Source organism: Somniosus microcephalus, chromosome 33 (assembly GCF_052327205.1).
Source record: "Somniosus microcephalus isolate GS21.2 chromosome 33, FLI_Smic_1.0, whole genome shotgun sequence".
NCBI classification, from domain to species: Eukaryota; Metazoa; Chordata; class Chondrichthyes; order Squaliformes; family Somniosidae; genus Somniosus; species Somniosus microcephalus.
Window position 1 is genome coordinate 28,781,338 of NC_141019.1, and position 26,993 is coordinate 28,808,330.

At 41.6% G+C, this 26,993-nt stretch overlaps 1 protein-coding gene across 4 annotated transcripts; it reads right to left on the reverse strand.

Moving 5' to 3' along the window:
* Nucleotides 1–26,355, reverse strand: LOC147097057 (ras-related protein Rab-5B). 4 transcript variants are annotated; one of them, XM_085972824.1, is made up of 6 exons: nt 26,253–26,355; nt 18,488–18,765; nt 15,237–15,388; nt 12,590–12,712; nt 11,919–12,012; nt 1–202 (listed from the first exon to the last, which is right to left on the reverse strand). In XM_085972824.1, the coding sequence occupies exons 2-6, from the start codon at nt 18,648–18,650 to the stop codon at nt 9–11; spliced, it is 726 nt and encodes a 241-aa protein (XP_085828950.1). In that variant the 5' UTR covers nt 18,651–18,765; nt 26,253–26,355; the 3' UTR covers nt 1–8. The 4 variants fall into 4 exon arrangements, with proteins under 4 accessions (XP_085828950.1, XP_085828952.1, XP_085828951.1 ...); XM_085972825.1 differs by lacking the exon at nt 1–202 and adding an exon at nt 6,293–10,145; XM_085972826.1 differs by lacking the exon at nt 12,590–12,712.
* Between the last annotated feature and the right edge of the window lie 638 nt (nt 26,356–26,993).

Consider the following 26,993-nt stretch of genomic DNA (forward strand, 5'->3'; position numbering starts at 1 on the left):
TTTTTTTTTTAAAGTCTTCTAAATAAACAGTTGTCCAGAGCAGATCGTCGATTGTCTTGAAATTTTAACTGGGAGGGATGCGAAGCTAATTGCAAACTCCCAAAACAAAGCAGACCCGGTTTCACTGTTTTCTCCAACAAAATCAACATGCGAGTCTTGACATGCCTATTCGGAGTTTGGCGGCAGGCAGTCCGATAGAGATCTTGAGAAATAATTTGAATAATTAAAAGGCAAAATCAACAAACATTAAGATTAAATTGTTTCTTTTAGCATGAATTAGCATCACTTCTGAGCGCATGCCGTTGTCAAAAAACCCAAATTGGAATTAAATTAGGAACATAGGAACAGGAGGAGGCCATTCAGCCCCTCGAGCCCTGATTCAATTAGATCATGGATGATCTGCACCTCAACTCCATTTACCCACCTCAGCTCCACATCCCTTGATACCCTTAAGAAAATCTATCTATCTTAGCCGGGTTCAAATCCGGCCTCGGGTGACTGTGTGGAGTTTGCACATTCTCCCCGTGTTTGCGTGGGTTTCCTCCGGGTGCTCCGGTTTCCTCCCACAGTCCAAAGATGTGCGGGTTAGGTTGATTGGCCATGATAAAAAAATTGGCCCTTAGTGTTAGGGGGGATTAAATACGTGGGGTTACAGGGATAGGGCTTGGGTGGGATGGCTGTCGGTGTAGGGACCGGGTGCTAGGGTTTGGATGATCAGCCATGATCTCATTGAATGGCGGAGCAGGCTCGAAGGGCCGAATGGCCTACTCCTGCTCCTATCTTCTATGTTTCTATGAAAGCTCCAAATGACCCCCCAGCATCCAAAGCATAGGGGGGGGGGGGGATAATTTCAGATTTCTACAACCCTTTGTGAGAGAAAGTGCTTCTTGATTTCTCCCCTGAATGGCCTGGCTCTAATTTTAAGGTTATGCCCCCTTGTTCTGGACTCCCCCCACCAGAGGAAATAGTTTCTCCCTATCGAATCCTTTTAACATTTTAAACACCTCGCTCAGATCACACCTCAATCTTCTATACTCAAGGGAATACAAGCAAAGTTTGTGCAGGATATCCTTCTTGAGGTTCAGTGCACCAAACTGAACGCAGTACTTCAGAAGGGGCCTGACCAAGTTTTTAGTGATTTGTGTACTTGGACTCCCCAATCTCTTTACTCCTCTACAGTTTCTAGTTACTCACCATTTTGAAAATACTCCGATTTATCTTTCTCGAGTCCAAAATGGATGACCTCACACTTACCCACATTGAACTCCATTTGCCAAAGTTTTGCCCACTCAATCTGTCTACGTCTCTTTGCAATTTCCTGCTCCCATCTGCATTACTTACTGTCCCTCCTAATTTAATGTCATCTTCAAACTTGGATATACAGCTCTCTATTCCTTCATCCAAGTCATTAAAAAAGTGAAAAGTTGAGGCCCCAGAATAGATCCCTGGCAAACACTTCCTGCCAATCAGAGTATATACCCTTCATCCCCACTCTCTGTCTCCTACCTTCCAACCCAAGTCAAAAGGGCTACCTCCAATTGTGTATGCTCTCATTTTTGCCAATAATGTCTTGTGCGGTACCTTATCGAATGCTTTCTGGAAGTCAATATAGATAACATCCATAGACACTCCCCTCTCTACTTTATTAGTGACCTCCTCAAAAAATTCAACTAGATTAGTCAGACATGACTTACCCTTAAAGCTATGCTGGCTGTCATAAGAACATAAGAAATAGGAGCAGGAGTAGGCCAATCGGCCCCTCGAGCCTGCTCCACCATTCAATAAGATCATGGCTGATCTGATCCTAACCTCAAATCTTCTATCACTCTCCATCCCACCCGAACCCATGTGATCTCCCGGGAGAGGCGAAAAACCAGATAAAAAACCCAATGGCCAATTTGGGAGAAAAAATCTGGGAAATTCCTCTCCGACCCATCTAGGCGATCGAAACTCTGCCAGGAGATCACTCTGTCCCTATATTTTCTACAGTACTTACCTTCTGTAAAGGCGATCTCCACCCCAGCCAGGAACAGGAATAAAACCATCTCCTGAAATCTAATACAGAATTAGAACACAAGAAGTAGGAGCAGAACCAGGCTACATGGCCCCTGGGCCCGCTCCACTACCCACAACTGTCCAATCAGCTCATATTTATTCATGTGCTTAGTCCCTCCGTCCCTAATGATCTTAGACAGTTCTGTAGTTACCTGGTTTCTCTCTCCCACCCTTCTTAAATAATAGTGACATTTGCAAATTTCCAGTCTATAACAGCACAATTATGATCAAGAGGGCTTTGAACGATTCAAAAATGAGTAAGGGAATACCACCTCAGCAAAGCCAGATCCACTGACATCTGTGTTGTCTCTGGATCAGGTGCAGCAGCAGATGTGATGGCCAGCATATAAGCACCACATATTGCCTGGCAAGCAACATCGGAGCAGGTGGATAGGAATGTGCCGCTGCATTTCAGTCAGTCTTCCCAGTTTTAAAAAATGCCTCCCCATTTTTGGAATGTATTTTTAGTTGGTAGGGAGTCAAAGAGAAATGGACAAAGAGTCTACATCCAAAATGTTAACCGTTTCTTTTTACAGATACTGACGAAACCTGCTGTGCATTTCCAGCTTTTTCTGTTTTATATGATTTGACAAACTGCTAGCACATTATAATTATTGTAATATAAGATTACTAGCATTTTTTTTAAAACGAGCATTTTCTCCTCTTGGTCACCTGCACCTTGTACTGTTCTCTGGCCAAAATGGCACGCAGGTAATCTACTCCCAAACCTGACCGCCACTCCAGCTGGCTGTTCTTGAACATACAAGGGCAGCCTTCAAAGATGCCATCCAATTTTCCCCTCACTCACTTCCAAACTCTCAAGTGCTAAGGTTAGGTGATTGTTTATTTAACGGGATGGTAATATCTGTGGCCCCAAAGTGATAGGCAAGATGCTAATGGTTGTACATGTTACTGTTGTGTCTATTTAAGCAACAGGAAAACAAAGTAGGATCAGAGTCTATAAGCAATAAAAACTAGAGGAAAATAATCTTTTTCTCCTCTTTGAAGGCAGTATTTCAGAATGGACTATGGTTCTACAAGCAATGGGTGAGGAGGAAGAAAAAACAATAAAGTCTCAGAGCCGAATCATAGAATAGTACAGCACAGGAGGCCGCCATTCGGCCCATCGAGTCTGCGCTGGCTCTTTCGAAGAGCAATCCAGTTAGTCCCACTCCCCCACTCTTTCCCCATATCCCTGCAATTTTTTCTCTTTCATGTATTTATCAATTCCCTTTTGAAGGCTACTATTGAATCTGTTTCCACCGCCCTATCAGGCAGTGCATTCCAAATCCTAACCACTCATTGCATAAAAAAGTTTTCCTCATGTCGCCTCTGGTTCTTTTGCCAATCACCTTAAATCTGTGCCCTCTGGTTATCGACCCTTCAGCCGTTGGAAACAGTTTCTACTTATTTACCCTATCTAAACACCTCTATCAAATCTCCTCTTTGCCTTCTCTAGTCTATCCACGTAACCGAAGTCCCTCATCCCTGGAACCATTCTAGTAAATCTCTTCTGTACTCTCTTCAAAGCCTTCACGTCCTTCCTAAAGTGTGGTGCCCAGAATTGGACACAATACTCCAGCTGGGGCCGAAGTAGTGTTTTAAGTCCCATCCCATCTTCTCCAGGGACACACCTTTTAGACTTGTGAATTTTATTTCTGCACAATAAAGTGATGTACCTGAAAGCCAGATACTAGAATCAAATGATGCATTATCATGAACACGCCACTCATCTGTGCCACACTATTGTAATTACCTGATGACACCACTGGGGGTCACCTACTGCCAACATCCTCTATTTTTCTGCAAGTGACAATCAAAATGAAAAGGCCTTTATAAATTTGTCCACAAGTACAGCCACCAGGTCACCTAAAGAATGCACATTTCCTATGCAGAAAGTGACATGGTTTGAGGAGTTTTAGCAATTCAAATGGTTTCTCCATTCTACTCGTAACAATAAATGTATTTATATACGCATGGCCTTCACCAAGCCACATATTGAATGCAAATGCAGAGGATCAATAGTGATTGACCAGCACTTTGCCCTCCTTCCATTTTTTTTCCTTGGACAATTTTCTCCACTTTCTTTATGGCATTAATTCCTTGCTGGAGGACAGTTCCTCCAACCTTTCAACACTCTGCTCCCAAACCAGCCAAAAGGACAGGACAATGACTTCAGTCACTGACGCGAACCGCAAAAAACAAACTAAAGCAGCCGAGGTAGCTTCCTCCAAGAACAGCCCCAAGGCTCTGCTTGGTACCTCTCCCAACAAGTCAGCATAGCTCAGGACTTCTGCTCGAAAGTGCACACACAGGCAGGTGACGACAGGAGCAGGCTGGTGTATTAGGACATCCAACATAACTCCCAAAGTAGCACTTTCATATTGGCACGTGCTTAGGTTGGATGCCAGAAGACTGTCATCAATCAGGTGGCTCCCACTTTACACGACTAACTCCAGTTCCCTTATTTCACTGGTAGCATCATAGATGTGTGAAGAAGTTAAAGAACCAGACGGTGGGGTAGATGGGGGGATGGTTCTTTGGGGGGGGGGGGGGGGGGGGGGGTGTGTGTGGAAGGAAGGAAGAAAGAAAGCAGTGCTCAGAGTTGATCAAGGGTCTACACCTCTAGGCTAAGTCAGAGATGAAAGCTTGGGATACGGAGTTAAGGGCAGATACTCAATAGTTTATGGAAGCAGAATAGAATGGTTTTACAGAGTTGAAGCTGGAGGAAGTTTTGGCTCATTCAGGTCATAACTTCAGATAGGCAGTTGGAGATGGTGGTAACCTTGTGTGTGTGTGTGTGTGGGGGGGGGGGGGGGTGGGTGGTCAGTGGAGTAGGAAGCAAGGTAGAGCCACAATTTCATCAACAGACACATGAAAGCCAACCCAGTTGCCAGCAGTTACCATTGCAAAGGAAGGAACCAAGAATATGGTTAGGATACATCAGAGGCGACTGCATTTGGGTGGGGCGCAGTGGAAAAAGAGTGGGCAGAGGGAAAGGAACCTTTGAACTGCTGGTCTACCAGTAGACAGAAGCACCAGGGAGCGGGATTATAGCGGAGGATAGAATAATCAATAGGTAGCACAGAGGGAAATGAGCGGTAGCCGTAGTCACAAGGTTGCAACAGGCAACCAATCTTTATGGGTACTGTGTTACCTAGGAAACATGGAAGTTTTTCTGGAAAAATTTACTTTAATGTACAGTGAAGACATCTGGCTCCAGCAACAGCTGCTATACAAGTGAAATATAGCTGGCTCACCAGATTGAAACCATGATTATTAAAGGCACAGTTCCAAAAGATCACAGAACTAGTAGGATGGCAGTAGCTGTGCTAGTTGCCCTTTCAAACCCCTACATTGAGGAGAAAATGAATAAAAGCTCATACATGAATAACTTGGACAAACACCCCAATGCAAGTGGCACTACACCCTACCAAGAAGTAATCGTCTTCAGAGAGAGGAGGAAGGGGGGGGGGGGGGGGGAAAAAGAGAAGAGAGAAAAAGACCGAAGCAAATTAAAAGAAAAAAAAATTCTGGATACAAACTTTGGGGTACACATTAACTTATTAGAGGCAAGTCAATAGACTGTGCAGTACAAGAGTGAATATGTATTGTCAGGAGGTGCCAGCTTTGAACTCACCCAGTGCCCCAGCCAACATTCCTCCCTCAAGTCAGTCATAGATCTCATTTGCTGTTTGAGACCTTGCTGTGTGCAATTTGGCTGCCGCATTTGCCTGCTTTAGGTATGACTGCACTTTAGCCAACTAATTATCTCCAGTGCTTTAGGAGATCCAGAGGATGTAAAATTCTATGTAAATGCAAATTCAAAATCTGCAACTGAAGAGCAAAAAAAAAATCCTGGAAATGCAGATGAACCAGCAGTTAAAATAGCAACTTAGGGCCACAGCTACAACACTGTTCACATTATGCATTTTGTTTAAGCTCATTTGTGATGTTGACATGATAAATAGAATACACAGATCAAGCTAATACCTATAATTCAGGACAGGAATATGAACTGGGGCAATGTATATCAGATTGCCAAGTTTATCTTCAAAAGTCTGCTAAAAATAGGAGTGCACAGGCTTTGAAGTGCTGACTACTTGCTCTCACCTAGACTATAGGAGCCAGGATAATAGGTAAAAGGAACATTTTTGAAGAGGATACAGTTAGATATGCACAAGAGTAAAATTAGAGTTTAAAGGAGAACTGCAAAGAATGGAGACAATAGTGAAGGCAATGTTAAAGTTGTTTTATTATAGTAAAACTAGTCCCTGCTGTTTCAGGAGCTTTATTACTCATGTACAAGCTGAATAAAACTTCTAGCCTTACTACACCAAAAAAGTTCAATACACAAGTTCACTAGCTGTTGGCAAAATTGGGGTAAATAGCTGATCACCTATGATGCTGCTCAGGTTGCTTGGGGACTAAGTAAATGAGGTCTAGCCGCTAGCCTGAATAATGAGCAACAGATTAGCAGTGCTATTGTTTTGGTTTCATTTTGCTACAATGTTCTTAAAGATAATCTGGAGGCAAAAAAATAATTCCCATTTTAGGTGAAAAAAGTATGTTGAGATCATATGCATGGATGATAGACTCCACTGTAGTTTAGGCAATTTTTTTTAATTTTCATTTTAAAGAAACAGAATGGATAATGTACAAAAAAGTGAAAGCCTCATGAAGTTTAATGCATAAATCCAGGTTGCCCTGAACATAATGGCAGAGTACCCCCTTAAGTCAAATGAAATGCACAATCAGCAAAATTACCATTCAAGTCCATAGTAATAATTAATCCATAGTACAAGAAAGGCCATCTGTTTAATACATTGACAGACAGTTACATTAAATACATCTGTAAGTCAGAATTAATTCCATTACCATGATTTAGTTGCAACATAAGCTTTTTAATAAAGCCTGGTTTAATTACAAAAAATACAAGTCAATTTTAGAAGGGAATTGTTGCATCTATTGACAAGTCACTTCTTGGCACCGAAATTCAACCTTTACAGATCCTGCACGGAGAATGATTTTAAAAATCTAATAGGTGTCCACAATGGTGTCCTGTTCATTGCCACTTGAAGACAGCATCTAAAGATTAATGTCACCTGTTAACACATTACATGTGCATTTGTGCCATCCAATCCATCTTGGAGCAGAATACCACTCGTGCACACTGATGAGTATCTAGCATGAAATGCATCTCCACAAATGACTTTTCCCCAACTCAGATGAGCCACTCAACCACCATGAGGAACTGGAACCATACCTTGCAATGTGCTAAAATAAGTGAAATTTTACATGTAGATGTGTTTAAATTGTGAATTAAGAAATAAGCTAGCTGACCAAGCTTCTCAAGGAGCAACTTTACAAAAACGACTAATTTGAAGATTCAATAAAACACAAGTGAACTTTAAAAGTCTCATATCTACACCTGGGTGGAGTCAAACTGCCAAATTAAGACCCTCCCACCCATTTCAGTATTAAACAGTCAGATTTTAGAATATTCTCAGTGCACGATTTTATACATATATACAGACACAGGTAACTAAGCACCAGACTAGATGAAATGCAAAGGAAAAAAATGGGAACCAACTAGTAAAGTGCATCAGAAAAGGTTAAATAATTCCTATGCAAGGCCTAACCATTTATCACATGCTCCCAACACTGGCTGATTTAAAGGCTCTAAAATTTAAAATGCATTTTACTTTGCCAATTTTCAAAGAAACCACCCAATTGCAAGATTCCTCAGGACATTAAAAAAATGTATCCGAAATGCTGACTGCAAAATACTTTGCTATGGCCCACTCTCCTACCTACACTGCAGATGCAAGTGTGTGGTATCATTGCCAATGAACTGACCAAATCCAATCTCAATCCTTTAGCTAGAACTTCAAAAAAAAGTTTCAGGAACCCAAATTATAAAAAGACAGTCTTCCAAGAGGTCTGAGCACTTTGTTCAAAAACAAAGTTTACAGTGAATCAGACTAGTGATTTTCCCCCCCTCTTATGAAAAAGGGAACTGGCTGGCTTTCAGCCCATTCCATAAAGACATCTAAAATCAAAAAAATGTGACTCCAGAATGCCAAGTATGGATTAATGCAGAGCAGAGTATAGTCACCTGCAAGAGGAGAACTTTCTACAAGGTAATCCAGATTCAAGAATGATTTAATTACTGCACTGAATTTACTAATTAATTCCATGGCGGGGGGGGGGGGGGGGGGTGTAAAGAAAGTGTTCATGTAAACCAAATTACACCATTCCTATGTCCTAAAAAAGTGTAAAGGCAGTACAGGCAGGGAAAGAGAAAAAACCAATTTGAAATTTTGGATGGATCAACTCCTGCAGGGGCTGGACTTAGATCATAGCAAGAGGGCAAAACTTCTAAAAAGCATTTTACCAGAATGAAAGAAACACTTGGCTGCAGTGGCCTACTGCACAGGCAGAATCAACCTTTAGTTCAGCAGTGCTTCCCGTCACACACCGCTTCTGCAGTGGCAACTCTGAATCCAGCATAGGAATGAATAATAAAGCTACACATCACAAAGCAGTTTACTCCTTCACTGGATCACTGCCATGTCAGTTTTAAATTAGTTAGAACACATTGCAATAAAAGCATTCAAAATATTTAATGAAATGCAGCTTTAAAAGTCAGTTAGGAAATGCGATTCCCCTCTCCAAAATGAAGGTGGACAAAGATTGTAGCATGCATCCAACGTAGATGATGCTGTTCAACAGGTACTGCAATACTGAAGCCAGCCTGCACCAGAAAAAGGTGTTGAGAAGCAAAAGTGCTCTACAGATGTCAGTTCAGTCATTTGTGTATGCAGCCCCAATGCAGGAACCTAAAAATTGTTAGAGAACAAGTGGGTAGTGGGCTGAACCACAGGCCATGTAGTGGTTAGTCATTATAAAGCTTGCTCATCAATTCTTCTCTCCTCCACAGGTACAAAAAAAAGATTCAAAGCTAGCCTATTTACTGCACTCTTTGGATACACCCAGAAAGAGAAAAGCATACTAGTGCAGCCCAACACCACTATATTTTGAAACTGCATTCACACCATTAAGCCTGAATGTCTCACTTGTGCATTATTTAGCTATATAGTGCACCATTACCCTTATGTTTAATTTTTGCAAGCCTGCATATGCCTCCTACACCTTAAGCCTCCAAGTGAGCACTGCAGCACAGATCTACACGACAGTTATAAAGCACCAAGCTGACTGAACTCAATAGTTGTTTCCCAAACCATTTAAAAATTGATGCCAACTACAGCACAGATTTTTAAAAACATCCACGGTTCAAAACCAAATTCAAAAATATACACACCTGGGAGTACTCAGGCTCCTACTACATCTATCTTATTGCACCAAGAGTTACAAGAACTAGTAGCCAAATAGTACTAAGTAGTTAAGTTTTTATTTAATATAAACTGTAGCAGCCAAATTGCTGATAACCATGCCACAGTTTATTACAGGGTCTTTTATCTGTACTTTCTATCCTAAAAAAGGGCCAATTTAGTTGCCAAACTGCAAATACTGATACTTGTATATGGTGTGCAGTTTCAAAATACAGGCCAGACATTGAAAGAGGGGGGGGGGGTACTGCAGCTTATACTTGTGTTGAATGCAAACAAAGTTACACTGTTGGAATTTAGAGTTTGCCATCAGTAAAATAATCTACAAGTGTTTTTTGTTTAAAAAAGTTTTTGAAGAACCAGCGTTTTAGGAGACAGACAAGTGCATCCACATAGCAAGAACCTTTTTAAAAAAAAAAAAGAAAACCAAACAAAAAAAAAAGTGATTAGGTTGATATTTGCATCTATAGTACAAAGTAAAGACTGGTGTAAGTCAAGTCCCACATCCATTCTGCAGGTACTTTACTGAAGCATTGCAAAGGCATGGATGCAGAGATTTAAATTTCAATTTGTTATCCAATGTGCAGTTGTCAACTTGGAGCAAGCTCCCTTCACCGTTCGCTCAGTTGCTACAACACTGGCTCTTGTTCTGCTGAGATGGTTCGTGGAGATCCACACCTCTACTGCGTCCTGCTGTTCCACTGGTATTCTGAAGTTCACTCTTTGGCAACTTCTTGGCTGGAAGATAAAGATACGAGTAATGGTGCTCCCCAAGTGATAACAGGAGGTTCAGCAGACTTTGAAAGCAGTTTGATCATTTGGGAACCACTTGCAAACAAGCAGTATTTAATATGCAGCGTGTATTTAAAAAAATTTGAAGTGTGTGTGTGGAAGATTCTGGTTGGAATTGGAGAATGTTCTAACAATTTAACCAATTGTAGCCAAGGACTTCAATTATCTCAACCAATTCTGTCAAATTCCCACTAGACTATACAAGCTAGTGCCAAGGAGTGTGTTATTAACTTACAGGAAGTGGAGGCTCTGAACTAGTGGTTTGACTGTAAAACCACAGTCTTAAACCCAAAGGATGTCAAGAATTCTTTTTGGCAGCATCCCCTTCTCTAGGCTGCCATGCAGGTTTTGTCAAGCGACTAGGAATAGTAAATGCCATACTAAACCCCAGTCAATCTGCAAACTCGTGAACCTTGATTGAGCTGCCAAGGCAACCTTTGAAGTTGGATTTGCGCAATGCGATTCCCACCTCTAGAAGCAGAGATTTTAAAGGCAAGGAAGAAAAAGTGCAGAAGTAGGGTATTTAGAAAAAGAGCTTCCAGTGCTGCCCAAGGAGCCTGCAACTCAAGGGGTAAAAGAACCCAATTTAAAGAGCTTGCATTTACATAGTGCCTCATCACATCCTCCAGATATTGCACTACAAAATTAATTGTTTGCAAAGTGATTTGCAGTCACTTACGAAGCCAAATGCAGCAGCTAATTTGCGCACAAGGTACCACAAACAGCAAATGAGATGACTGACAAGTTATGCATTTCTGGTAGCATTGGTCAAATGTTGATCAGAACACCAAAACTCCAGTTCTTGAATAGTGCCATGGGATCTTTTACGTCCACTCGAACAGGTAGATGGGGCCTCTGCTCGTGTTCTCATTTGAAAAGACAGCACCACCAACAATGCAGTAGTCCCCTAGTACTGCATTGGAGTATCAGCCTAGATTATGTACTCGGGTCCTGAATTGGCACATGAAGCCACAACTTGGACTCGAGATAGAATGCTACCAACTGTGCCAAGCGACAGTATAGCTTGAAGGACCATCTGAATAAAACCAGCAGTGACTCATTCCATAGCACTTTAGAAGGATATGGCATTCAAGAATCTTCAACTATGCTACATGCCTTTCCAGCATTTGCTCAGGACTTTGTATTGCAACCTTGGGTGCCTAAGATACAGATGGAAGGCCAACTGAAAATGGGTATTAATGGTGACCCCCATAACAACCGATCAGAAATGACTAAATAATAAAACTGGCATAGCATGTCAGTTTAAATTTAGGCAAGCAGGAAATGGAGAGGTGGTGTTGGAAGACAGGCACTGCTTGCACACACAAAATGACTATTCAACAACTTGATGTTGGTTCAAGGCACTTCAGGTTCCCACCTTAAGTATACAAAATTTAGTTTACCTAGGAGCATATCCATATTGTAGGGAGGTGGAAAGTTAACTATGCCATTAAAAGCAGCAAAGAGGGATTTCCTCTTAAATTATGAAGTTAGTGCACCTATTCAGCAATTTCAAATATTTGGGAAGCTACCCCATTACCAAGGCATCCAAGAGGATCAATAGACAATCATCCCTATAGAATGGGAGTGATCTGGTACATGGACCCAAGGATTGGTAAAGCTTAATTGGCCATTTTTTCTACTTAAGGTAGGAATAGTTTTTACTCGAATTAATCAGCTTCCACCTCACTGAAAAATCACCAGTCTCCCATATCTTACCTATTGCCAAAAATAGGTCATTAACATTCATTGCTGTCTTTGCTGATGTCTCCATGAACAACAAACTGTTGTCATCTGCATATGCTTGTGCTTCCTATTGAAAAAAAGGTGGCAAGTATAAGATTTTGGAAAGGTGAATCAGATGAGCCTACATAAAGTACATGTGTAATTTCACAATACCACACTGGCAACAATTGTGAAGTTAAAAAAGGTATTAAAGTCAGTTCTCATTCTATTGCATTCAGCACTGTTTTGGGGCAGAGAAGGGCTCATGAAAACACCCAGAAGGAATTAGTCATAGGACGACTATTTACACAGGTTTGTTCTTTCAGCTGGTCTAAACGAACAGCAGAATAGCAAGTGGCGTTTAAAAAAAATTCTACAACATATCTTCCCCACAGCATGCCATCCCTGACGAGGTCAGGTAGATTCATATTTACTAGGCACTGGCCAAAACTCAAAAGTTGCAACTTAGCCAGAGACTTCCATCCCATAGGGCTCTATTTATGAAGCCCAGAAAAGATTAGTGTTCAATTCCACTGCTGTGCATTAAGCCAATTACTGCAGTACTTATTTGCCTACTCATGTTCAAGCCAAAAAGCCAACCAGCCACCTACAAACAAGTACCTATATCCCAAGCACATTCTCCCCTGCCCAACAAGGAAACATACCTCATATTCCACCATCCTTTTATTAGCCAGATCTGCCTTATTTCCCGATAGTGCTATAACTATATTGGGACTTGCTTGTCGTTGCAACTCTTTCACCCATGTCTTTGCTCTTGCAAATGTCTCCTGAAAACAACAGCAACTTTAGTATTGGATTCAAAAGTAAAAAAACAGGTTTCTCCCACCCCCCACACCTAAATTGCTACATCACTGTAGGAGGCACCTTTGGGGTGGGGTGGCATGAAAGGCAAAGAATCACCAGGTTACTTCCACAAGCTTCCTTGCAACTGGTTCAAGAATTAACCAGAGTTGTTTTTTTTGGGGGGAGGAGGGCAATGTGGTGTACATGGACTTCCAAAAAGGCATTTGATAAAAGTGCCACATAAAAAAGGACAGTGGCAGCATGGATACAAAATTGGCTAAGTGACAGGAAACAGTAGTGGTGAACAGTTGTTTTTCCAGACTGGAGGAAGATACAGTGGTGTTCCCCAGGGGTCAGTACTAGGACCACTGCTTTTCTTCATATACATTAATGATTTGGATGCACAGGGCACAATTTCAATTTTGCAGATGACAAAACTTGGAAGTATAGTGAACAGTGAGGGAGTGTGAGTGAGACTTCAAGAGGACATAGACAGGCTGGTAAAATGGGCAGATGAAATTTAACAGAAAAGTGCAAAGAGATATATTTTGATAGGAAGAATGAAGAGAGGCAATATAAACTAAAGGGTACAATTCTAAAGGGGGTGCATTAACAGAGAGACCTGGGGTATATGTGCACAAATCATTGAAGGTGGCAGGGCAGGTTGAGAAAGCAGTTAAAAAACAGGATCCTGGGCTTCATAAATAGAGGCAGAGTACAAAAGCAAGGAAGTTATGATAAACTTTTATAAAAACACTGGTCTGACCTCAACTGGAGTGCTGTATCCAATTCTGGACACTGCACTTTAGGAAGGATGTGAAGGCCTTAGGAGAGGGTGCAGAAAAGATTTACAAGAATGGTTCCAGGGATGAGGGACTTCATGGACAGACTCGAAGCTGGGGGTTGGTCTCCTTAAAGAGAAAGTTGAGGAGATTTGATATCATGAGGGGTCTAAATTGAGAAACTGTTCCCATTGGCAGAAAGGTCAAGACCCAGATTTAAGGTGATTGGCAGAAGAACCAAAGGCAACAGGAGTTTTTTTTTTTTTTTTTTTATAAAAAACACACGAGTGTGGTTAGGATCTGAATGCACTGCCTGAAAGGGTGGTGGAGGCAGATTCAATTGTGGCTTTCAAAAGGGAATTGGATAAGTACCTGAAGGAAAAAAAAAATTGCAGGAATATGGGGGAAAGGGCAGGGGAGTGGGACTAGCTGAGGTGCTCTTGCAGAGAGCTGGCACAGTTACAATGTCTTCTGTCAATGAATCAGAATGGTTACAGCACAGATCTATGAATCCTAGTTCTAGCCACTTACCTGTGGTTTGAGTGGCAAAGAAAAAATGCCCAAGATATTATTGCATTTGTGGAGAATTACAACAGACTTGCATGGGCAATACCAGAAGTGTGAAGCATGACCAAGGATAAAAAGCACCTTGAATGCCATTCATTACCATGATGCACTATGAGAACTCACTACAGGTCAGAAGCACACTTCTCTGCCAGTTCCCTCCCCATCCCCAATTTGGAGACGCTTACTGCCTTCATGTTCCAAGTTATTTTATGTATAATCCATTAAGTGAGACTATTGTTCAAACAATGCTTTAAATTCTTGATGTATACTAGATATCAGATCTTTAAAGATTAGCATTCAACATTTACAGGATATGGGCACATCAGGGATCTAAAGTTTATATATAAAGCATCCCTAGTCAAAGGCCAGTGTACACAAAGTCAAATCAGCTCCAACCATCACTAGTCTGATCACACAAGTGTAAAAACACTTCCTTCTAAGAAAAACCTAGGGTATAGTACTTCTCCCTCCATCACCACCCCTCTAAAAAGAACTGCAGTTGACTTCTGCTTTAGTTCTAGCTGGAGATCTGAACTCTGGATTGATCATTTGTTTTTATTATGTACAAAGTTAAATCTATTATAGGCCTTTCAAATGTAAGAGTTCAGTCACAAAAGCTATGCAATTAAAAAAGTTTTACAAAAAAGGGTATTTTAACCCCATGGGCAGATTCACCAGCTTTCAGCAATGAGCTGCTTCTGTGCATTCTACTTGTAAATATGCAAGTTTTAGCCAATACACATTGGCCTATAGAATTTGCCACCTTCAGGAGAAAGAATAATTTGGTGGGCACCCACATTATCCCAGTGCATACCTTCAATAAAAGTGAAATTACTAGTGCTAGGAGAAAGCATGTCTGGGAAGGACTTCACTGGCCTGAATGGAAATCTCCCATGTTTCCCTATGGATTCATCCCATTGATGAGTGTACTATAAAAATTATGGGTATACTCAAAAGAACGTTAATGGGATTTAGGGAGTGGGAAATTACTTGGGCTTAAATAGTACTGCTAATTTCCTACCCCATTTATCTAACATTTCAACTTGATGCCTGAAAAAGCCACAAGACACTAGTTTAAAAAAAAAAAAAATGTAGAAAATACATTAGATTAGCAGGGGCACAGCAATTCAATCAAGCCACTGAGGAGTAGTTTGCTAACCTGATTGGTGATGTCATACACCACAATGGCAGCCTGCGCACCCCTGTAGTACATGGGAGCGAGACTGTGATACCGCTCCTGTCCAGCTGTGTCCCAGATCTCAAACTTTACTGTTGTGTCATCCAAGCAGACAGATTGTGTGAGAAATGCAGCTGTTAAAAAAACATTAACGTCAAGATTTTTGCTCGGAGGCCGACTTGCTAAAATCAATGTTTTACATTGAAGGATTTCAACAAATTATAGTAAAGCTTCCATTTGCAGCCAGGCAAGCAATTGAAACAGACCCAGCTATGTGTGCAAGTGCTACAAAAGTGACTTGAGCCCATAACTTCACAAGCGTACAGTTTTGGTTTCCATATTTAAGATATACTTGCTCTCAAGGCAGTTCAGAGAAGGTTCACTCGGTTGATTCCGGAGATGAGGGGGTTGACTTATGAGGAAAGGTTGAGCCTCTACTCATTGGAATTCAGAAGAATGAGAGGCGATCTTATCGAAACATAAGATTGTGAGGGGCTTGATCGGGTGGATGCGGGGAGGATGTTTCCACTGATGGGCGAGACTAGAACTAGGGGGCATAATATTAGAATAAGGGGCTACCCTTTCAAAACTGAAATGAGGAGAAACTTCTTCACTCAGAGGGTGGTGAATCTATGGAATTTGCTACGTCAGAGCTGTGGAAGCTGCGACATTAAATAAATTTAAAACGGAGATAGACAGCTTCCTAGCAGATAAGGGAATTAGGTTACGGGGAACGGACAGGAACGTGGACGAGAGTCTAGGTTCAGATCAGCTATGATCCTATTAAATGGCGGAGCAGGCCCGAGGGGCTGTATGGCCTACTCCTGCTTCTTATGCAAGCACCTTCTCCCCTCTCCCATATTTCATGCAAAGAAAAATAGTATTTACACCCAACTGTATTTTCCAATTTTAGTATCAGGATTATGCAGCATTGATCTTTGGACAAAGCTTAAATGGTGAACATTGTAGTTCTACAATAGGGCAACAAAAACCTCAGTCATAAAAAAAGTATTGTAGCTGCAATACATGTGCACTGTCCAGATAAGTGGCAGGGGACCCAGAAACAAGCACATCAGGCTGGAATCTTGATCTCCACCCTCCAAAAATCACAAACGTCATTCTTTGCATCCTATCTGCACCAAGTTCCATATATCCATCAGCCCGATCCTTTGATCTACTTTTGGCTCAGTCATTTCCACCCCGCCCTCCAAAAAAATGGATCAAGTTTAATATTCACTACCCTACTTGACCAGTGAACTTCTGCCCAAGAAAAATTGTTGATGGAACTATATACTAGCAAGAGTCAGCAGCCTCAGGTGAAGGGAGAAAAAAAAGGGGCGAGTGGGCAGGGTAGAAAAAAAAAAAAAGGGAACTGCACAGTGTCCTTGAAAGAAAGTGAGTTAGGTTAAAACATTAAGATTGAAAGAGGCTAAATAGAACAAACTTATACATTGTCCTTACAACATCCTAAGAACACAACCAATGAATCACTTGAAATGCAGTCACTAATAGCCAATCTCTACATTGAAGAATCCCTGAACAGAAAAGTGAGATGACTTAAACCCGTTTTTGATGGTGTTGGTCAAGGAGAATGCCAAGAGAACACCCTGCAAAAAAGCACCATAGGGTCTTGACCTGGCACCCAAAGTTTCCACTACTGATGAAGTAATATGAAAAAAGTACAATGCCTTTAGGAGATATTCAGCTACATTTCCTCACAGGTTGCTCACTTATGCAGCAGTCTTTCAGATTAATAAAGTTCTAATGATCTTGGCTTAAGTTGCCAGCAATTGAACGACTGCTGATCTTGGCCACATCACGACATGATCAAGACATCTCTGGCAGAGTTGGTCATAACCTCATTCAGTCAACTTGGTGTCGAGGAGCAACAGTGTTCTCTGCAGTCTACCCACTAGGGTTATAATATTTGGTCACAGGCTTTGTAGAACTTTGAATGCAATTACTAAATTAATGAACTGAGTGATTGCACTGGAGAGCTTGGTAACCAGAGAGCTAGAGGAGGTGAGTTTAGGAGCTATTCAAAGCAAGCTGTTTATCCAATTGATTCAGCAGCATTGCAAATGGTGTTTGCATGAAAGCTGCCCACAAGACAAAGGGGCACAATCTGACATTTACAGGGGAACATTGTTACTGAACTAATGATCCAGTGACACGAGTTCAAATCCCACCACGGCAACTGGGAATGAAAAATTCTTGGTTAATATGGATTTTAAAAAGCTAGCATCAGTCAGGACGACCATGAAACTGCCAGATTGTTGTTAAAAAACCCCATCTGGTTCACTAATGCCCTTTAGGGAAAAGAAATCTGCTGCCTTTACCCGGTCTGGCCTATGTGACTGAAGACCCAGTGTGGTGGACTCTTCTGCAAAAGGCCTAGCAAGCCACTCGGGGCAATTAGGGATGGGCAATAAATGCTGGCCTTGCCAGCGACACCCACATCCCATGAATGAATGAATAAATATGGTAGCTAGGGCTTATACATAATGTTCAGAAGCTCAAAATGTCAAAGAATGACAGGAAACCCTAAAACAATGAGCAACAGAAGCTAGAATTTATTAGCATGTTAAAAGCTAATAATGAGAACTGAAGTTGTTATTGGCTTTTTGACACGAGACAAGAACAGGAAACAACTCACTTGGATGAACAGTCACAAGGTTATTGATGAGCACAGCTAAGCAAATAAGTTAACAGTTTAAATTGGAGCAACAGACACCAGCTAATACCTTTGCCATTGCTGCCTCCTGCCACACAGCTGCCAAGCTAGTTTCACCAACAGTTTACATTTCATCACACTGAGTGCTTGGAATGTATTTACAGCCAGTAAAAACAAAATTTAAAAAATCCTAATGGTTAAGGGAGAAGTTGATTAATTTTCTAAAGCACTTAGTTCTAACAAATGTAAGTACTTACAGAAGTCATGTTCTCAGTAGCTTAGCACTAGTCACTGGGTAGAAAGCTCTTGGAGGGATGCAGACAGTGGGGGGGGGGGGGTGTGAAGGCAAGAGAGGTAACAGTCACAGGCTCACATCACAATGTGGTGGGGGTTCAATGTAAAGCAAGCAGGGCAGGGAGGCAGAAGCAAACAGCCACTATACCAAAAAAAAAGGCAGCTGGGGTTGCAGAACAGCAGTGCCCAAAAGGTTCAGGCAGAGAGTTCTTCTCTACATGCTGCCCTTCAGTGTTATCAACTACAGGTACATTTGAGGACTTACCACCAATTGTGCTTTCCTGGTATTCATGGAATTGTCCTTTAACAAAACGCAGCACTAGACTGGACTTGCCCACAGCTGACTCTCCTAGTAACACGAGTTTGAACTGGCAGATTTTGCTGGCTTGTGACTGACCATTTGGCCTGGATACTCCTCTGCTGGCCATGGCCTCCACAGCAACGGTAACAGGATCCTACTAGCAGAAACAAGTTATCCCACCAGTTCTAGAAGATAGGCACAACTTCCACTGTGGAACAAAGACTGCCTTGGAACCATCCAACCTGCAGAAAACAAATTCAGACTCGAGAAATTTTAGTTATACTATATCCAATGGTCTGTTTCTAATCAAGCAACTCCACCAAAAGAAATACCATCAAACCAAATACTAATCATGTACTTATTCATTCCTATCTAGATAATTAAAAAGGGTACAGGAAACTCTAACCAGCACCTAAATACCCAGAAATCTCAACCAGCAAAATTCAGTAGGTTCAGTTTTACTGTATATATTAGTGGCCATGTAACCAGGATCTGTGGCTGTGTAACCAGGACTCCTGCACCGGTGGCAGTGTACGGGGCTCTCGTACCTTGGCAAGTATACCCCTCTAATCCGGACTTCGTCAACCAGCACCACGCTGGTCCCGGATTAAAAAAAAGTTTCCTGTAATTGGCCATACCTTGATGGCAAACATCCCAGTGCTTCACACATGTAAACAGACAAAAAAGGGACACCAAGACAAAGATTTTAGGAGGGGGGTGACCAAAAGCTTGGTTGTGATGTGGGTTTGAAGGAGGGAATTTCTAGAGAGTCACCAATGGTGGGGTTGACTGGAGGAAAAATGCACAGAAGGCTGAAGTCAGAATAGAGGGGTTTTTTTTTTTGGGGGGGGGGGGGGGGGGGGATGTTTAGGACATATGTTACAGGGAATAGAGGCCATGATGGGGAAAACACCAAACATGAAATGTTACCATATGGGCTACAGGCCAAGTATCTATGAACTGACTTGATAACTCAGTTTATGCTTCATCAGTTACCTTGGGTACTTCCAGATTTTAAAAACATTTAACCAAAAAAAAAAGCCATTTGTCTCAAGATGTTGTTACTATTTAAAGTACTAATATATCAAGTTAAGCTTCCCCCCCCCCCACTTAGTGGGCAAGTGCACCACATTGAATACAATATTGCACAAGGAAGGTGGTGATGGGACCATTTAGTTGGGAGGATTTCACCTTAATAATCAAAATGAATGTCACTTGACAAATCTCCTTGGGCATTAATCATGCAACTTTCCTACTAGTATAGCCTTTTAAAGTAATCTCACAGCTTCAGTTTATGCCCATTTCACTGACGCTCATGGTATGAGCACTGCAAATCAAGAACAATGTGACCAAAAACCAGTCATGATAACCACTACTCATGGGCTCCTGAAAGCCACATGACTAACCAGGAATGCCATCACAATGACATGAAGTAGTTTCAACTGATTTTCTTGGAAGAAAAATTAGTGTCAAAATATGTGAGCAATGGAATAGCAGGATTATACAATGCATGTACTTTTGCCAACAGCGAGAATAACTTAAGATTAATGAAGTAAAAACTGAACATAGTTTCCAACATTGTTTTGTGCATTTGCACGGTGGCTATAGGGGGAGGGGGTCAATTGCTGCAGAGGTAATTTCTCCAGATTAGTAAATACTTATAAAATCTTCAGCAAGGTTAAGCCAAAGCAGAAGATTATTTTTTAAAAGCTTGTTCTAGTGGCAATATTGCTATTATGAACTAGTTAGCATGTTGCTGAATTGAGAGCCAATGAGGTTAAGTACAACAAATACACCAGGTCCAAGAGTTGCTCATAGGTAGTCATTACAACCAGGACTACAATTCAAAAGTACTTAGCTGTAAAGCACTTTAGGACACCAAGGTTGTGAAAGACACTACAGTATATAAATGCAAGTCTTCAGTCTAGTCTTGCCAAGCCTCAAGAACCTATCACCTCATCAAGCATCAGACCCATGTTCTGGGACTGACTGATGCAAGACTATGGCAGCAATCAGTCTAATGCAAGCACGACTCCTTCAACACCACAAAACATTTAATTGCATAACAAATGAAGTGTTAATTTTCTGGTCCTCCTTCCTCTACCTAACCCACCCCCAATTGTAAAAATACCACCTGGTTTATTACTAAAATCAGTATTGTAGCTCCGCAGCAACAGAATGAAAACTACAAGTCGCATGATTCAGCTCAATTTCTTTGCAGGAATTTTTCTATCTGGTTGTCCTGTGATGATAGACCCAGGTTACATTTCTGAAGTCAAGCCCTGGGCTAGAGACCAAAGGGCAGGCACACACAACTTTATGCAGGCAATTTGAACCAACAGGTTAATTTGAGATTCTCTCCCAAGTGCACATCTTGGATTGAAGGAAGATAGCAAGTTTATATATTAAATAAAAGAAAGTGCAATTTGGTGAGTTTTGTGGTACTTGCTGATTAGGGGATAGTAGCTTTGGAAAAACAAAGGGATTTAAGGATTGTCTTACTCACCAGGTACTTCGATTCACATTTAAAGTCAGACAGCTACTCACATTTGCCTTACAGACAGACATTCAGCACCTGTGGCCACAATTTTAGATGCAGCACAAGCTAGACAGGACACTAGATGGATGGTTATTTGCAGGCCAGTAACTAAAAATATTTCTAATAGTTAGCAAACAACTTTCCTCATCGACTACTCTGAAATCATGCCGGTCTCAATTTTGGTTCAGCAGTTTCAGAAAGCTCCAAATTACACAATTCTAATGGGCAGTCCTACTTACTAGATTTCTGCACTGAAAATGCTAAATTATATGGTAAGGTTAATCTCACTCAATAACAAAACGCTGGAAAAACTCAGCAGGCCAGGCAAAATCCGTGGAGAAACACAATCAACGTTTCGGGTCGAAACCCTTCTACAGGACTGAGGAAAAAGGCAGGAAATTAAAAGATAAGGCAGTTTGGGGGGCTGGGGGAGGGGATGAAAGAAGAGACATTAAGAGATATTCAAGGTGAGACGAGATGGTAATAGGACAGGTAAAGAAACAGACAATGGCTCTAGATGAAGTGTGAAATGCACTGGCAGAGGTGAAAGACAGCTGCCATGTGGGAGAGAGAAAAAAGGAAAAGGCACAAACCAAAAAAAAAAGTGTGGATTAAAAAAAGGGGCCGAGGTTATGATCTGAAATTGTTGAACTCAAATGGAGTCCGGAAGGCTGTAAAGTGCCTATTCGGAAGATGAGGTGCTGTTCAGAGTTTACACTGCTTCCATGGAACAATGCAAGAGGACGGGGAGGTGGGAATGGAACAGTGAATTGAAATGACAGGCAACTGGAAGCTCAGGGTCACCCTTACAGACTGAACAGAGGTGTTCCACAAAGTGGTCACCCAATCTGTGTTTGGTCTCCCCAATGTAGAGGAGAGCACATCGTGAGCACTCCTCTACATTAATGTCACTCATCTTAGTGTGCAACAAGCCTGTGCTACAACATACTTGCATGACTCCATTAACCAACAGCCCCTCCCAGCCATCACACCAATTCATGCTGCTGCAACCCTGCTCCAACACAAGTCATGTACACCATGTCCACCGGCACGCTCGAGGCCTTCCGCAACCAGTGGGACTAGAGTGCGTCACCACCCCCAGAAACAAAAAACCCAAATCAAATTAAAATTAAGTTGCAGTCCTCCTTGGTTGTGCCCCTTTAAAAAGGGAGGGGGGGGGGTACATGCTGAAACTTAATTAGACAACTGCCTGAAATAAACAAAGTCAGCACAAGTCATGTAAAATTTTTGTCACACGCTATTTACAAAAGGTAATCTCACCTTTATAAATAGGCATTTCTATTACAGGATACGACCATCACCAACTCCTTGACAACTGACAAACAAGATGACAAACAGCTGGCTTGGATTAAAAAAAAGGACAAAGCTGCAAAACAAATCAAGGCTCAGAGTGATGAAACTGCAGACAACATTGGAAAGTCAAGCAACTACAAGCAGCTCTCGATTTTACTTCGAAAATTCTCAGTACCTCTCCTGAATCACGTGACTATTAGAGCAAGATGCCAGACTTTTTCAACCACTAGTAGACCAGTTTGCAGAATAGGTTGCAGGCTGTCCATGAACAATTTACTCAGCTTTAGGTCATCACTTCAATAGTTGATATTAAAGCATTTCTTTGGAGGCTTAGGAGCATCAAGATCAGGAATTCAAGTTCACTGCAGGTGAAAGTAACCCACTGAGAGAATTCAAGTTATGACATTGTTAGACAATACAATAAGCTTCCCTGTATTGGTGCATAAACATGGCTAAAGATCATCAAGGGACCATAACTCAAATGTTAGTCTGCAGCAGGGTCCAACACTAACTTTCAGCTATCTACATACCAGGAGTGAGCCAGATTATTTTTTAAATCCTTCTGCCAAGTAAACACCTAGCTGTGGTAAATGCACTAGGCTAAATACTGATCTTGAATCTAGCCTACAATGATAGAATGAAAGAACCCTTGCAGCCAGAGGAGTTTAGTCTCAATCTAGTTCCCAGTGGGTTATGAGCCTACTACACAGACTACTGCTAATTCAGCAGTAATTGGCAATCGAAGGCCACAGGATGGCTGGTGTGGGAAATGGAAAGAGCATCAAACTGGTGCAGTAAGGCATGGGTGTCCTTTTCATGGGCTGTATCGACATGTGCCATGGAGCCCCAGTGACAAGATTGCAAGTTTAAATTCAAATACACATCTCAAAAGTTGCTGATCCAATAGACCTGGATATTCTGATTTATCTACTTTACAATTTCCTCAGTTCTCCAGGACCAGAGGGACTGCAGGCAGGACAGTAGAACACTTCTGAAATTGGGACAAAAGTAGGAGCTTTAATTTGACCTAGGAATGCTCAAGTGCTAAATCTTGAGCAAATTCTCATGCAAAACCCCATCTTCATCTGGGTTCAAATCTAGTTCTCTGCTGACAGCCAGTTTCTCATGGAAAATACATCCCAGTGTACAAGGCCACAGCACAATGTTGCCCATAATTCAATGTTATAAAAAAGAGTGGCTAGCGTAGGGCAATGTTCAGGAATTGCTCCATGGCTAGGATCAATAAGCATCGCAGGAGGAACTTACTTTGACTAACTAGAACTACTCTTGACCTAGGACGACCCAGTGTTAGCATGATGAGAAATCTCACCAAGGACAAAAATGCAAGTTAACCACAAGTACAACTGCAACACAAGCAAACATCCTGGGCATACATACAACATTTTCAGTAGATTGGCGAGCTATACCCAGTCACAGGAGGATGACCAGTCAGCCAATTAGCATTCATCCACCCAAAGATCCTGAAATTCCCCTCCCTCAGTTCTGAAAGATTCAGGGTTTTTGCCTAATCATACAAGAATTCATTCCACATTGACCTGGATTAAGAACTTCCCAATACTAGTCCTAAATGTGTATTTTAGGCATTTGAACCAGTGGTTTCCAGAGTTACTTTGCCATGTCATTTAGCATCTTCAACATTTCCAAAACATCCATCAAGGCTGAAAAGCCTAATTTTCCCCTCCAGTCTTTCCTCATAATTCAGACTGCCAAGATCACAGATCAGCCACATGGTCTCCAGCACTTTAATGGCTCATAAATCAGAATTAGATAGTACTCAATGTGGTCTGACTAGAGCATTAGGATTTCTGGCTTGCCTATGTAGTTGAACATGACCAGCAAGTCACCATTCACAGCAGTGCAAGACTTCTTTTTCCTTCCCATGTGCAGCACTTTGCACAAGTCTGCATTAATACCAACCTACAAATTCTATCATCTAATCCATTCTGTAAATCAGAGCTTCACCCTCCGAATCCACTGCCCCCTCCTAGCTCAATACTAGCTGCAAATTGGACCACTTTGCATTGAGCTTTTGACTGTAGGTCATTTATACAAGTTAGAAGCTTGTGGTCTCAACATCAAGCCCTGGACACCCCACTTAGCACTTCTCTAGCAAGTACCCATTTGCTCCTCTTCAGAAAACTTCCTATCCATTCCTAGGGTTTACACTGAACACTTAAATGCAGAGTTCAAACCAATAGTCTTTCATGGGAAACCATGTTAACTTAGATCTCAGGACAGTACTTCTTCCCTCAGAATCCCCCAAATACAAAGAGAAAGCTGGAAGGGACTAGTAACTTACTAGACTTAGAAAGCCTACAGCATCATAGAAAATGGCAGTAACTTCCATAACTTCCCAGGAAAAAAAAAAAATTCACCTTGTCACATGAAAGTAATTTCTCCTATACCAAGTCAGCATCCAATAGGCTCCCAAGTACAATGCCAAAATCCCAAACTGATATATATTTAATGCATTAATAAAACTGGAAAGGAAGTTTTTCCACAGCATCCGCAGTATTTTGCTATCATTAGTTATAGGCTTAGCAGTCTCAGGTTCAGCTATACCTCAACTAAAGAGCACTAGAGCAACTTTCATGACTGCAGAACATCTTAAAGCACGTCACAGCCAATTAAGTACTTTTCAAATATAGTCACTATTGGAATGTAGGAAACAAAACAGCCAATAGTCACACAGCAAGGTCCCACCAACAGCAACACGATAAAACGACCAGATGATTTGTTTTAGTGATGTTGGTTGTGGGGGGCGGGCAAAGTATGAGCCAAAGGGCACTTTACTGATCGCACCAAAGTACATCCAAGTCAAGACTGCAAGCCAGTTAGAGGGGAATCTTGTACTGAAAGAGACTAGAGATTTGAAAGTAAAATAGACTACAGCAGTGTTAACACACCTCTTGGTTGCTCAATTCAAAAACATGCAAAGACCCCACTAGTGCGGTTTTATTAAAATTGCTTAATTCAGAATCTATTGAATAATTGATTTTCCTCCCAGCAAAAAAAGAGCATTTGTACTTTTCTTTGACAACAACCAACACACATGTCTTATGGGGTTTGATTATATCGGGTTTATCAGTCAAATTAACAGAGTGTAGACCAGTTACAGTGGAAGTGCGAGTATCCACTATGATGGGAGAAAGAGAAGAGAATCTGGTTTCCCTTTACCGCACTTCTGGCTAATAGAAATTGGTAGATTTAAAAAGCCACAGTGTTTGGTCCTACACACAATACTTTTACAGCGCACAAAATTAAAGTACATTTTTAAAAAATCCCCCAAGCACAAATTGAATTTAAATTTTCTTGGACCATCGGGTTGATTTAGGCTAGACAGATTAGTGGGTCGTGCAATTAAAATGAGATCACGCCCAAGGCTTTGTTCCACAAAAATTGTACCAAAGAAAATAACGAATGTTGCACTGCACATTATAATTGTACGGGATTGAGGTTCTGGTCTTTTGACGGGTAACGACCAATGTCACAGTTAATGTCCAGAGTGCAACTCATTTTTATCCTAACATAAGGCCCGAGGGTCAGGCTTCGCTCCAAAATAACTTCAACCCAACCCTGCCGGACATCCCCACCCACTAACAATGTCAACTCCACGTTTTAAAAAAGGATCTTTTTTCACCCCCACCAGTCTTCGCAAAGAAAAACGAAACATTAAAAGAGATAAAGCTTGCCTCTGCCCGCCCAATCCCCACACCCACAACCAGCACAACACATTTTCTGGGAAACTGGCCATTGACCTCGGGAAATTTGGGCAAATCCAAGTCTGCACTCGAACAGGAATGGGTCGTTCAGAAATATTTATAAATAAAAAAGCAGTTCTAAATTTTTTTTTACCTCAACAACGCCTTCAACTTCGCAGATTTTTTTTTTAATTGTGTCGCAAGAACTGAGACTCGGCCAAACCTGAACCACAGGCGTCCGCTTGTGCTAACTGACAACACCGTGGCCCAATAAAAAGCAGCCGTTCATGATTGACAGCCATATTCACCAATTACGAAAGGATAAGGCGGGCGCGGCTGTGCTGACAGCCAATAGAGGCTGGGAGGGCCTGTGATTGACAGGGGCGCCGACCACTGGCAGAACGCGTTGAGGGAAGGCTCGACATTATTAGTAAATCAATCAGAAGGGAGCCTGGCTGCGAAGGCGGGACTTCCGACAGCAAGGTTGGTTGTTAGGGAGGTTCCTTCCTCTTGACATCAGGTGAGAGGCAGAAATATTGAGGTCAGAAAGAGTTAACTTCTACAATTCCAAAATATAAGCATTGCATTTTTGTATGGTGCAATTGATATATAAAAATAATGTATATCATATCTTATCACGTCTCTGAGGAAGCCCCAAAGCACTTCCCATGCACTCAATCACTTTGAAGTGCAGTCACTGTTGTTATGTAGGCAAGATAGAACAGCAATATGTCCCAGTAATAAATTAAATTCGTTCTGTGGATTAAATTTCCACCTCCCTTGGGAGATAGTTCCACAGGCATTAGCCACACACATGCATAAGAAAGAAAGAACTTTATGATCTCATTGAATGGCGGAGCAGGCTCGACGGGCCAAATGGCCTACTCCTGCTCCT

Bases quoted from the DNA above. Each gene is read 5' to 3' on its own strand.
- LOC147097057 (XM_085972824.1), bottom strand. From the start codon at position 18,650: ATGGCCAGCAGAGGAGTATCCAGGCCAAATGGTCAGTCACAAGCCAGC. The intron at 12,713-15,236 runs GTTAGCAAACTA...TGTTGTTTTCAG, and splicing joins TGTATGACATCACCAATCAG to GAGACATTTGCAAGAGCAAA. The intron at 203-11,918 runs GTAAGATATGGG...TTATTTCTCAAG, and splicing joins TGACCTATTTTTGGCAATAG to ATCTCTATCGGACTGCCTGC.